The 10,764-nt window shown below is 33.7% G+C and overlaps 1 protein-coding gene across 4 annotated transcripts in view; it reads right to left on the bottom strand.

Moving 5' to 3' along the window:
* Positions 1-333: 333 nt before the first annotated feature.
* LOC138713155 (uncharacterized) overlaps positions 334-10,764 on the bottom strand; it is a 51,303-nt gene continuing 40,872 nt past the window's right edge. For 2 of the 4 annotated variants that reach the window (XM_069844992.1, XM_069844991.1), the window contains exons 3-5: positions 10,115-10,377; positions 5,248-5,564; positions 334-984 (exon numbers count right to left, since the gene is read on the bottom strand). In XM_069844992.1, coding sequence (XP_069701093.1) covers positions 670-984; positions 5,248-5,564; positions 10,115-10,377 — 895 coding nt within the window. In that variant the 3' untranslated portion in view covers positions 334-669. Of the gene's footprint in view, positions 985-5,247; positions 5,565-10,114; positions 10,382-10,764 lie in introns of all 4 variants that reach the window. The other 2 variants (XM_069844994.1, XM_069844990.1) reach the window with 2 other exon arrangements.

Below are 10,764 nucleotides of genomic sequence, written 5' to 3'. Positions count from 1 at the left end.
CTTTTATTTATAGGTATAATTTTATAGTCATCTTCTAAGATTTTATTTTATAATTGATAATCAATGGTGCTTAATTATTACATTTTATTTTTATAACAATATTCATATTTAATTAATTATATTTATTTGCTATTAATTTCCGGATCCTCGTGGTCATCCTTAATTAAGGCCGGACAAGTTTCTCTCTCTCTCTCTCTCTCTCTATATATATATATATATATATATATATATATATATATAATGTAATTGGCCTTCTGCTGTTGTTTTGAACGTTAATATTCTAAGTAAATAATATAATATAATAATAATAATAATAATAATAATAATTTATTTTATTTATTTAGAGTCCATGGTAATATAGTTGGAGAAGAGCTATTTCAAAACTTAGAAGAATAAAGTACCAACACAAAACACAAAACGCATAGGTACCTGCTTTCTATGAAGAAGAACTTATTTTCCACTTTTCCATTGGAAATCTAACCCGTGACAGCACAAATTATTTTAAAGTATATAAAAAAAAACATTATACCGCATAAATAATAATCTTCTTTAAAAATTAACTTCTATGAATACATAACAAATCTGATAAATATATATTTCTTTATTTATTTTTGTCTATTTACACGTAGCAACTTATTTAAAAATATATATATAATTTACTTGTGTAGACTAAACACATGAGTAAGATAGAAGCTTCTCTGCCAATTCGAAAGCCCCCTGTGCTTGGAATTCTGGTAACATGGCCCTCATAACATCCCTGAACTTGGAACCATCGTATATATTTCCGTCCATCTGACTGCACTCGGAGTCGAAGGAAGGCACTGCGCATCCAGGTCTGCACAGTGTTGCCGGTAGGAACACAGCAGCCATGATGAATCCGTAGAGAGAACTGCGATTGTATTCATCTTCTACTTCTTTAAAGGTTAATATTTTCCCATCGTAATCCATGGCGATGAGCGACTCGCAGAGCGTAGAATGGTACTCCTGTAAATACAGAGCGTTCACTTTAAGACAGGTATGCTCATTCTCTGACTCGCGATTACGTTCTGTAATCACCAAAGCTCGGAACTTGGGGACTTGTGTGTCGTGTGCATGAGTAAGGTTACAGGTGGTACAACGTATACAAAGCTCACGCTGTAAGCGCTCAAGGACAGTCGTGTGTACTAAGAAAGTGGTCACATCTACGGACGAGGAAACTGTGTCATGTTGAAGCCAATGACAATCAGAGAATTACAAATAAACGGTCTGTTAGAGGAATTAGAAAATACGTGTTATTCGAATGGGTATTATAGAAGTTTGAAAATACATTTTTTAAATTTAAGGTACAGAATTTCGTGGAGAAATTCGGAGGAGATACATTATTTTCTACGAATGGAGAGTTTATATTTTGTAAGTTGTGCCACACACAAACTAAAGGCTGGAAACGGCATTCATTGAAAGACATTGCAGTCCCTTAAATTGGTGGAAAATTTGTCCATAGCCATGGATCAAGTCGTAGAGGGATCTGTCCTAGTAGCGACACACAAATTGAAAACTATTTTCGAGAAAAATTTAGGATATACTTATCTTTCTCAGATAAGAGATCAGCTAGCAACTGCTGAAAATCGAACAAAACAGTGACAGTTAAAACATTTATTTTAAGTTTGTTCCCGTCATTTCATGTGACGTGGAAATAAGTTTTTCTCGTTTCAAATCATGTTTAACTCACTGACGAAGAAGTTATGGTTTCGAAAAATCATCGAATATAAGTAGTCATACACTGTAATATAATGTACAGAGCAGAACAGTAAATTTGATATATTGCTGATGTTTATTTTTATTATATATATATGTTATAAAATTACGTGTTTCAACCTACCACAATAATATAAATATGTTGCTTCAGCCAGAAACCACTTTTATAGCAGACCTGCCAGTACCTCCGTGCTGGAAGCGGGAGTTTGTTGACATTGAAGTCCGTCGCTTAGCCACGTGCAAAGACACAAGTCCCCAAGTTCCGAGCTTTGGTAATCACAACCTTCGAATGTAGAGCGTGCTGTTCCCCGTTCGAAGCTCGACGGATGGCTGCAGAAGGCAGTTCAAGTACTTAGTAAACGCACGAACAGTGCGGGACAATGACACAGTCAAAACCTTCTGTAAGCAAACGATCATTCCGTACAATGTGGGAGGAAGACTATTTTTGTTGTGCGTTCAGTGAAAACGTAAACTCTTTACTACGTTGTAAGGTACTGCCAAGAATACTACTGAGCAACATAAAAAGACATTATAGGCTCTGCCATCCATAACATGCTGAAGTGACAGGGAAGCTGTTTTCTGTAATATGTATTCATATACATATACATTCATATATATTATTATTGTTATTACTATTATTATTATTATTATTATTATTATTATTACTGTTATTGTTATTTTGGTGATTTTATTCCAACAGATATGATGAAATAATTTTTCAGGGGTGATAGATGCACTATAGCTTCAAGAATTGAAAGCACTTCATGAAAGGCCAAACATTGAAAAGAATCGGACAATTCAGAGTCTATGTTTAGGAGCAAGTTATGTAGTATGTTGGGAATTAGAAAGGCACTAAAACCCTTCACGAATGGTGAACTTGTAAAGAGGTCTATGGTGCCTGAACAAAATATAGTTTATTATATCTTTGTACTGGAACAGCTCAAATGTGAATTCACAGAACATAGATTTAGTGATTTTAGATGTATGGAGATGATATTATTCTTTTTGTTAATCCTTTCATAGTAAATTTAGTAGACTCCGTGAGTGAAGTTCCAGGACAAGTTAATTGATTTACAAAGTCATGTAGTATTCAGAATTAAATGCAGAGAATATGACTTGACAAGCATAGAAATTTATTTAAAAATGAACAAAACGAAATATCCCAAGATGAGCTTATTCGCTGCCACTATGTTAGCTACCTTCGCCTCGACATGTGTTGCGAACAATTATTTTTGAGAATGAAGGTTGCTAAATCCAAAAATCCAAACATAGTTCCCGATTAACAGATGAACATCTTTTGCACATTGCAGTAAATTCGTTGGAAATAGATTTCCGATTACTTGCAGAAAAGAATCTACATGCAAATCAAGATTTCACGTATAACTCCCTGTAAAGTTGATTTGAATAATTTCGAGGAAAAATTGTTCCGGAGCCGGGTATCGAACCCGGGACCTTTCGTTTAACGTACCAACGCTCTACCACTGAGCTACCCGGGAACTCTAACCGACACCGATCCAATTTTTCCCTCTATATCCACAGACCTCAAAGTGGGCTGACAACCGTCAAGCAACCAACTTCGAGTGCACACTAACTCCGTGTGACTTAAATTGTGGTTTTCTGTTAACGAACAGTGACGTGTATTATGCAAATCAAGATTTCAGGTATAACTCCCTGTAAAGTTGATTTGAATAATTTCGAGGAAAAATTGTTCCGGAGCCGGGTATCGAACCCGGGACCTTTGGTTTAACGTACCAACGCCCTACCACTGAGCTACCCGGGAATTCTAACCGACACTGATCCAATTTTTCCCTCTATATCCACAGACCTCAAAGTGGGCTGACAACCGTCAAGCAACCAACTTCGAGTGCACACTAACTCCGTGTGACTTAAATTGTGGTTTTCTGTTAACGAACAGTGACGTGTATTATGCAAATCAAGATTTCAGGTATAACTCCCTGTAAAGTTGATTTGAATAATTTTTCCCTCGAAATTATTCAAGAATCTACATGTTGCATAGGCCGCAATGTATGGCGGTATATGAAAATAACATTATCTATGATATAATAATATCATAACTATATAAAATATAATATAATAAATAATGTAATAACTTAATATTACAGTGTATACTCTTTTCTTTTTCAATTTCAATTTATTATCCGTATTTGTAAGAGGATGTGAGCGATGGCATGGGCGGTGCTGCAATGTATTTGAGGAGCCCAGTCCGTACACTGTGTGTGTTATGCAGTGCAGCATCATCCGTGTAATCGGAGCTTTTACAATTCTGAGCATACCTGCTTTAAGATGACATCATTTTATGTCGTGCAAAATTTCTGTAAGAGAGTATAATACATTTTAATCTAGTTACTTTGGCACAAAATGGAAATACATAATGTGGAATATGATACAGGACGATGAAAATAACTTTATATGGCACAAAATGCAACAGTATCTCTCTAATAATACTGAAGGCGTTTATTCTAAAATTAAAAGAAATTTTTCGCAGGATGTAAGTGTATTGCTATAATATGATATAGAATGTTCAATTTAAGGTGACACTAGTTTTTATCGAATAAAATCAAATGTTGTTACAGTATGCTACAGGATGTTTGTTTTAAGGTGACACAAGCTTTGCCTCAAAATGAGCTGTATAATTACAACATGATATAAAGCATCAGTCTAAGGAAAACGATTATAACATAATGATCGGTTTCTCAATATAAACGTTTTTACACATTTGTTTCACTAATATTTAGAACAGATGCTGTTATTTAGAGATACATTTCAAAATATTGTCAAATTTTACAATTTTATTAAGCAATATCGAATAAAGATAAATGAAAACAAGACGAAGACCATGGTTATCGGAAGAAAAACAAAGAAGGTAAACTTGCGAATTCTAAATGACGCAGTAGAGCAAGTGGACAGTTCAAATATTTGGGATGTACTTTAAGCAGTAACATGAACTGCTGCCAGGAAGTCAAAAGGATGATAACAATGGCAAAGGAAGCTTTTAATAGAAAAAGGAGCATCTTCTGCGGACCTCTGAAAAAAGAACTAAGGAAGAGACTTGTGAAGTGATTTGTGTGAAATGTGGCATTGTATGGGGCAGAAACATGAATATTACTACGAAGTGAAGAGAAGCGGATAAGACCATTTGAAATGTGGATATGGAGAAGAATGGAGCGTGTGAAGTGGACAAACAGAATAAGAAATAAAGTTGTGTTAGGAAGTGTGGGAAAAGAAAGAATAATGCTGAAACTGATGAGGAAGAGAAAAAGGAATTGGCTGGATCACTGCCTGAGAAGAAACTGCCTACTGATGTATGCAATGGAAGGAATGGTGAACGGGAGAAGAGTTCGGGGCAGAAGAAGATATTAGATAATAGACAACACTAAGATATATAGATCGTATGTGAAGACTAAAAGGAAGGCAGAAAAGATTGGATAATGCTGGGTTTTGCAGTGAAAGACTTGCCCTTGGGCAGAAAACAATAAATGAATTAATGTTTACCTGAAGAAGTGTGGTAATGTGACCTTTCCTAACTTCATCAGCTGCACTAGTACAAACGAAGAACTGAAGGTCGTTGCCAGGCGACGTGAAGTGCGACACCTGAAAGTCTATGAGTCTGACGTCATCGTATCCCCGGAACATGATATTGTTGATCCACAGGTCGTCGTGCGTCAGGACGTTGAAGCGTCCCTCGTCGCGCTTGGACGCTAAGGCTGCGAGCTGCACCATCCTAGGGGCCATGATGCGTAGCTTCTTGACTAACTCGTCACTGAATTCCGCCCATTTTGTCACTTCGTCCGCCAGGAGATTCGTCATGCCTCAAGAAGAATAATTATATTATATTGTATTGTTGTAAGTCAATTTTTAGTAAGTCATTAATATATTATATTATATATATTATATTGTATTGTTGTGAGTCAATTATTAATAAATCATTAATATATTATATTATATTGTATTGTTGTAAGGCAATTTTTAATAAGTCATTAATATATTATATTATATTGTATTGTTGTGAGTCAATTATTAATAAGTCATTAATATATTATATTATATTGTATTGTTGTGAGTCAATTATTAATAAATCATTAATATATTATATTATATTGTATTGTTGTAAGTCAATTTTTAATAAGTCATTAATATATTGTATTATATTGTATTGTTGTGAGTCAATTATTAATAAATCATTAATATATTATATTATATTGTATTGTTGTAAGTCAATTTTTAATAAGTCATTAATATATTATATTATATTGTATTGTTGTAAGTCAATTTTTAATAACTCATTAATATATTATATTATATTATATTGTATTGTTGTAAGTCAATTATTAATAAATCATTACTATATTATATTATATTGTATTGTTGTAAGTCAATTTTTAATAAGTCATTAATATATTATATTATATTGTATCGTTGTAAGTCAATTTTTAATAAATCATTAATATATTATATTATATTATATTGTATTGTTGTAAGTCAATTATTAATAAATCATTACTATATTATATTATATTGTATTGTTGTAAGTCAATTTTTAATAAGGCATTAATATATTATATTATATTATATTATATTATATTATATTATATTATATTATATTGTATTGTATTGTTGTAAGTCAATTATTAATAAATCATTAATATATTATAATATATTGTATTGTTGTAAGTCAATTTTTAATAAGTCATTAGTATATTATATTAGTGCCTTATTAAAAATTGACTTACAACAATACAATGGTGTTCACTTTTCTTATGCAGATGACACAGTTTTACTTTTTGGTGGAAAAACCTGGTATGATACATATAATAATTCAAATAATGGATTTAAATTAATAACAAAATGGTTTGACATAAATTATCTTTCTATCAACGAAAATAAAACCATAACTATTCCATTCTCATTATCTGAAAAATGTAACAAAGCTCCTACATCTATATTAAGTATTAAATTACATAATTCTGATTGTTGTCTTATACAGTGTAAATGTCCGATTATTAAAGAGTCCTCTGAAGTTAAGTATTTAGGCATAATTTTCGATAATCATTTAAAATGGAACCAACACATTAATTACCTTTGTAATAAATTACGTAAAATAGTATATTATTTTGTTTTATTGAGGAATTACTTGTCAATAAGTTTATTACGCACAATATATTTAACTTTATTTCAATCGCTAATTATTATGTCTGGAATTATAGGATGGGATAGCTTATTTTAAACCAATTTTAATCCACTTTATTTATTACAGAAGAAAATAATTAAAATATGTCTTCATAAACCTATTGATTTTCCATCTCAAAATTTGTTTCTAAACTTTAATGTACTTAACGTAAGACAAATTTATTACATTGTATTAATAAAATTCATACATGAAAAAATCGAAATAATTTTGAATTGTATTCTCATAGTTATGAAACAAAAGGTATGAATTCTTTAAGATTGTTTGAACCAAAATGCAACACTGTTACAGTATTTAATCATAGCAGTAATTTAGGCCCAAGAATATATAACAAATTTATATTTAAATATCCTAATCTTGTCAATTCTAATTGTTCTAGTATTAAATTTAAAAAGTTATGTATGGATTTTATATAAATTGAAAAATTGTACATTTACTATAATTGCATAGTAGACATAAGGCAAATTTTATTGTATACTTATTAATTTCAATTCAGGAATCCGCCCCTGAGCACGAGTTCTACTCTTTCAGGGGCGAGCTAAAGTTTTTCTGTATGTATTATATTTTATATTACAATTATTAGCGAAATAATAAATAAATAAATAAATAAATAAATAAATAAATAAATAAATAAATATAGGCTAAATTTAGTAAGGTTGCTTAATACAATACCGTATAATGGGAAATTATAATGAGCTGAAAATGTTCACTGGCCTAAATTATGCAAAACTTTGAGGGAGTAACATGGAGTTCAAGAGTCTAATTATACTTGAATGGTGAATTTTCAAAACGACTTAAGTCCACATTTTGGGGGTTTTGAGTTGATAAGTTACTGTGTGCAAGGGGCATCGTTTAGTAGCAGAATGACTTCAATCCACGAATTTTGTATAGTTTATCTTAGCAGCAGAATGTTTGGTTAAGGGGTAAAAGGACTTTAGTCTTGGACTTCAGTTGTTTTGTTTGTCAAGTACTGAGGAAACTTACATAATATGTAACTTTAATCATACAATCAGCTGACAAAATATTTTTGTTTGCTGTCATTGGTAATTCTTTAGTCGAGAAAATTTATTTATTTATTTATTTATTTATTCATTTATTCATTTATGCCTATAACAGGGCAAGCCCCAATTATAATAGACGTACAGATATTCGTTTACAAAAAAAGAAAAAAACATAGATAACATGAAAAAAAAAAAAGAGATGAAACAGAACGTTTGAAGAACAGAGCATGAAAATGAAAAGCAATATGCTCAGTAATAGTACTAAATTTGGTAGCTGAAGTAAAAAGTATTGCAAAATGTAGCCAAGTTAAGTATCGAGAGAGAGGATTTTCTTGCTTCACATTTGACTACATGAAAAATGTATGCTCGCCTAAACACCAGTTCAGGATATGTACTACTATCGCCAGCTTACCGTCCTGGCTTTCTCTATGCACAACATGAAAACTAATGAAATGTCTTTTTGTATCTACCATGAGGGACAGGCCAAGAAAAGTCTTAATGAAGTACGTAATTTTCTCCTGCACACTATTTCAATAACTGTGTCCCATCAAGTATATTAAAGAACAGTGGTTGTTTTGCGACAGTTGTCCGGGACAAAATAAGAACAACACACTAATCAAATTCTTAATGGCAAAAAGTGCTCAGAAACATTTCTTCAACATCATACTTTTCTCCATCAGAGGTCTGTGCTCTTGTGATTAAAAATTGTTCAAAATAATGTTATTCAACAATTGCAATAAGGTTATTTTATGATTTTGGTATAAATACATTTAGTTAAACATGTTTATGTGTCGGTAACATAATAATTATGGAGCAGGATTGAAGTTAATTTGCAGAACAATTTATGTCCTGAAGATAATTAAATTTTTTACGACCTGAAGAAGAGTACAAAGTATGAATTTTTATACTAAAACTATTTCTCTTACATATAAAAGATTACATTGTAACAATATATGGTTCATCGAGACCAAAAACAGTTTTCTTTAATTTTCTCAAAACTACTTCTAGGGACTTAGTCGTTTTGCAAATTCATCATTCACTTGAAAGGTTGGGAATCCCAGTAATAAATTAATAAAGGAAACAAAGACGAAAGAAACGGGAAAGAAAAAAGAAGGCGAATGAAGGAATGAAAAATAACACATACAGGGTCTCCCATACAAACTATGACCGAACTCACGGTGTCAGTGTAATTTCCTTCCCACAATTTTTAATTGTTTCTATTTGTATACATAGGTTGGATAAAAAGCAATGGCAACACTGCTGTCACGTGACGATGGTGCGTTCGAGAGTTGCCAGCTGTATGGACATGAACAAGGACTGTTAGATGAGTTAGTGCAGCCAGCGGCGACAGTACTCTGTCAATCTACTGCAGTGTGTAGAACGTTGACTTTCATAGGGATAGTGCGAGCGCCCTAAGACCACGTTTACAAAACTAGAGCAACGTTCCTGGATCAAAATTGAAGTGACACGAGGGCGTAGTGCACAAGAATGTTTTCAGGGACTGCATGAAGCATATGCCGATGCAGCGTTGCCATATAGCACAGTGGCACGATGGGTTAAATCGTTCCGGGAAGGCAGGGATGTGAAAGTGATGTTCATTGTGGCATATGACATTGATGGGGTAATACTGCACCACGCTGTACCTCCAAGGCAGATGAAAACGCGGACTACTGGAACATCCACCGTACTCACCCGATATGATCCATGCGATTACGATCTTTTCACTAAAGTGAAAGAACCACTGCGAGGGCCCCGGTACAATACCAGAGATGAACTTATCCGTGCTTTAGGGCGGTCAATACAGAACATCAACAAAGATGGACGCGCTGATGGTGTACGACGCCTTCCAAACATTTGGCAAAAGGTAATAAATAAGGGGCGGGCGACTATATAGAAGGTACGTAAATGTCGTATTCCTGTGAATAAAGCCATGTCAGAAATATCGAACTGTTGCCATTACTTTTTATTCAACCCATGTAGTTCAAATATAGACTTGTATGTTACACGTCAAAATACTGTAAACAGTAAATAAGAAATACTGAAAAGAGAAAAAGACAAAAGAAATGTGAAACGAAAGAAAAATTAAAGAAAGAAAGAGTAAATAAAGAAAAAAATTGAAGGAAGTCATAGAGAGACTAAAAAAACAATTGAGAATTTGATCAGTTTGTCGCACCTGTAAAGTAGTCCCCCAGTCTGGCCTGAGTGAGAGGTTCGCTGAACACGCTGTTCTGGAAGGCCTCCATCGACTCCGGCTCCTGTTGGTGCAGGACAGCTGATGCCGCGTGGAACCTGGCCAAGGTGCGCATGACCACCATGCAACGTTTCATACAAAACCCCTCACGTCTGTCGAAGATTTTGAAACCAAACGGCGCTAGGTCTTCTATGACGAGCACATCACTGGTGGAGTACAAGCAGCGAGGTGCCATCGGCGGGAGCCTCCCTTCATGAGGAAAAACACAAGCATCAGCAACTGCAGTGCTTGTCACCTAAGTTGTTCCCGCATTCCTCGATGATCAAAATTGGGAAACCGAGTTATACCTCTATGGAGGAAGCAGGGAAGGCAGACTGGGCTTAACATGGTTTCGTTTAGGAGCTTGGAGGGCACTTAAAATCGTCAACAAAACGGGGACGAGAATATGTCCTCTTTGCGGTAGAGGCGAGACATCACACCATATTTTATCGGAGTGTGAAGCCACAGAAGCTCTGAGGAAACGATTCCTGCCAGAGTCCTTCATTACATCTAGCAGGGGGCACTTAGCAACATACGATATATTAAATAACGCTAAATTCTGTGAGAGTGTGGGAAAATTTACGGCACAAGTT

The sequence above is a fragment of the Periplaneta americana genome, chromosome 14, assembly GCF_040183065.1.
Source record: "Periplaneta americana isolate PAMFEO1 chromosome 14, P.americana_PAMFEO1_priV1, whole genome shotgun sequence".
Lineage (NCBI taxonomy): Eukaryota > Metazoa > Arthropoda > Insecta > Blattodea > Blattidae > Periplaneta > Periplaneta americana.
This window is presented reverse-complemented; position numbering and strand designations above follow the sequence as displayed.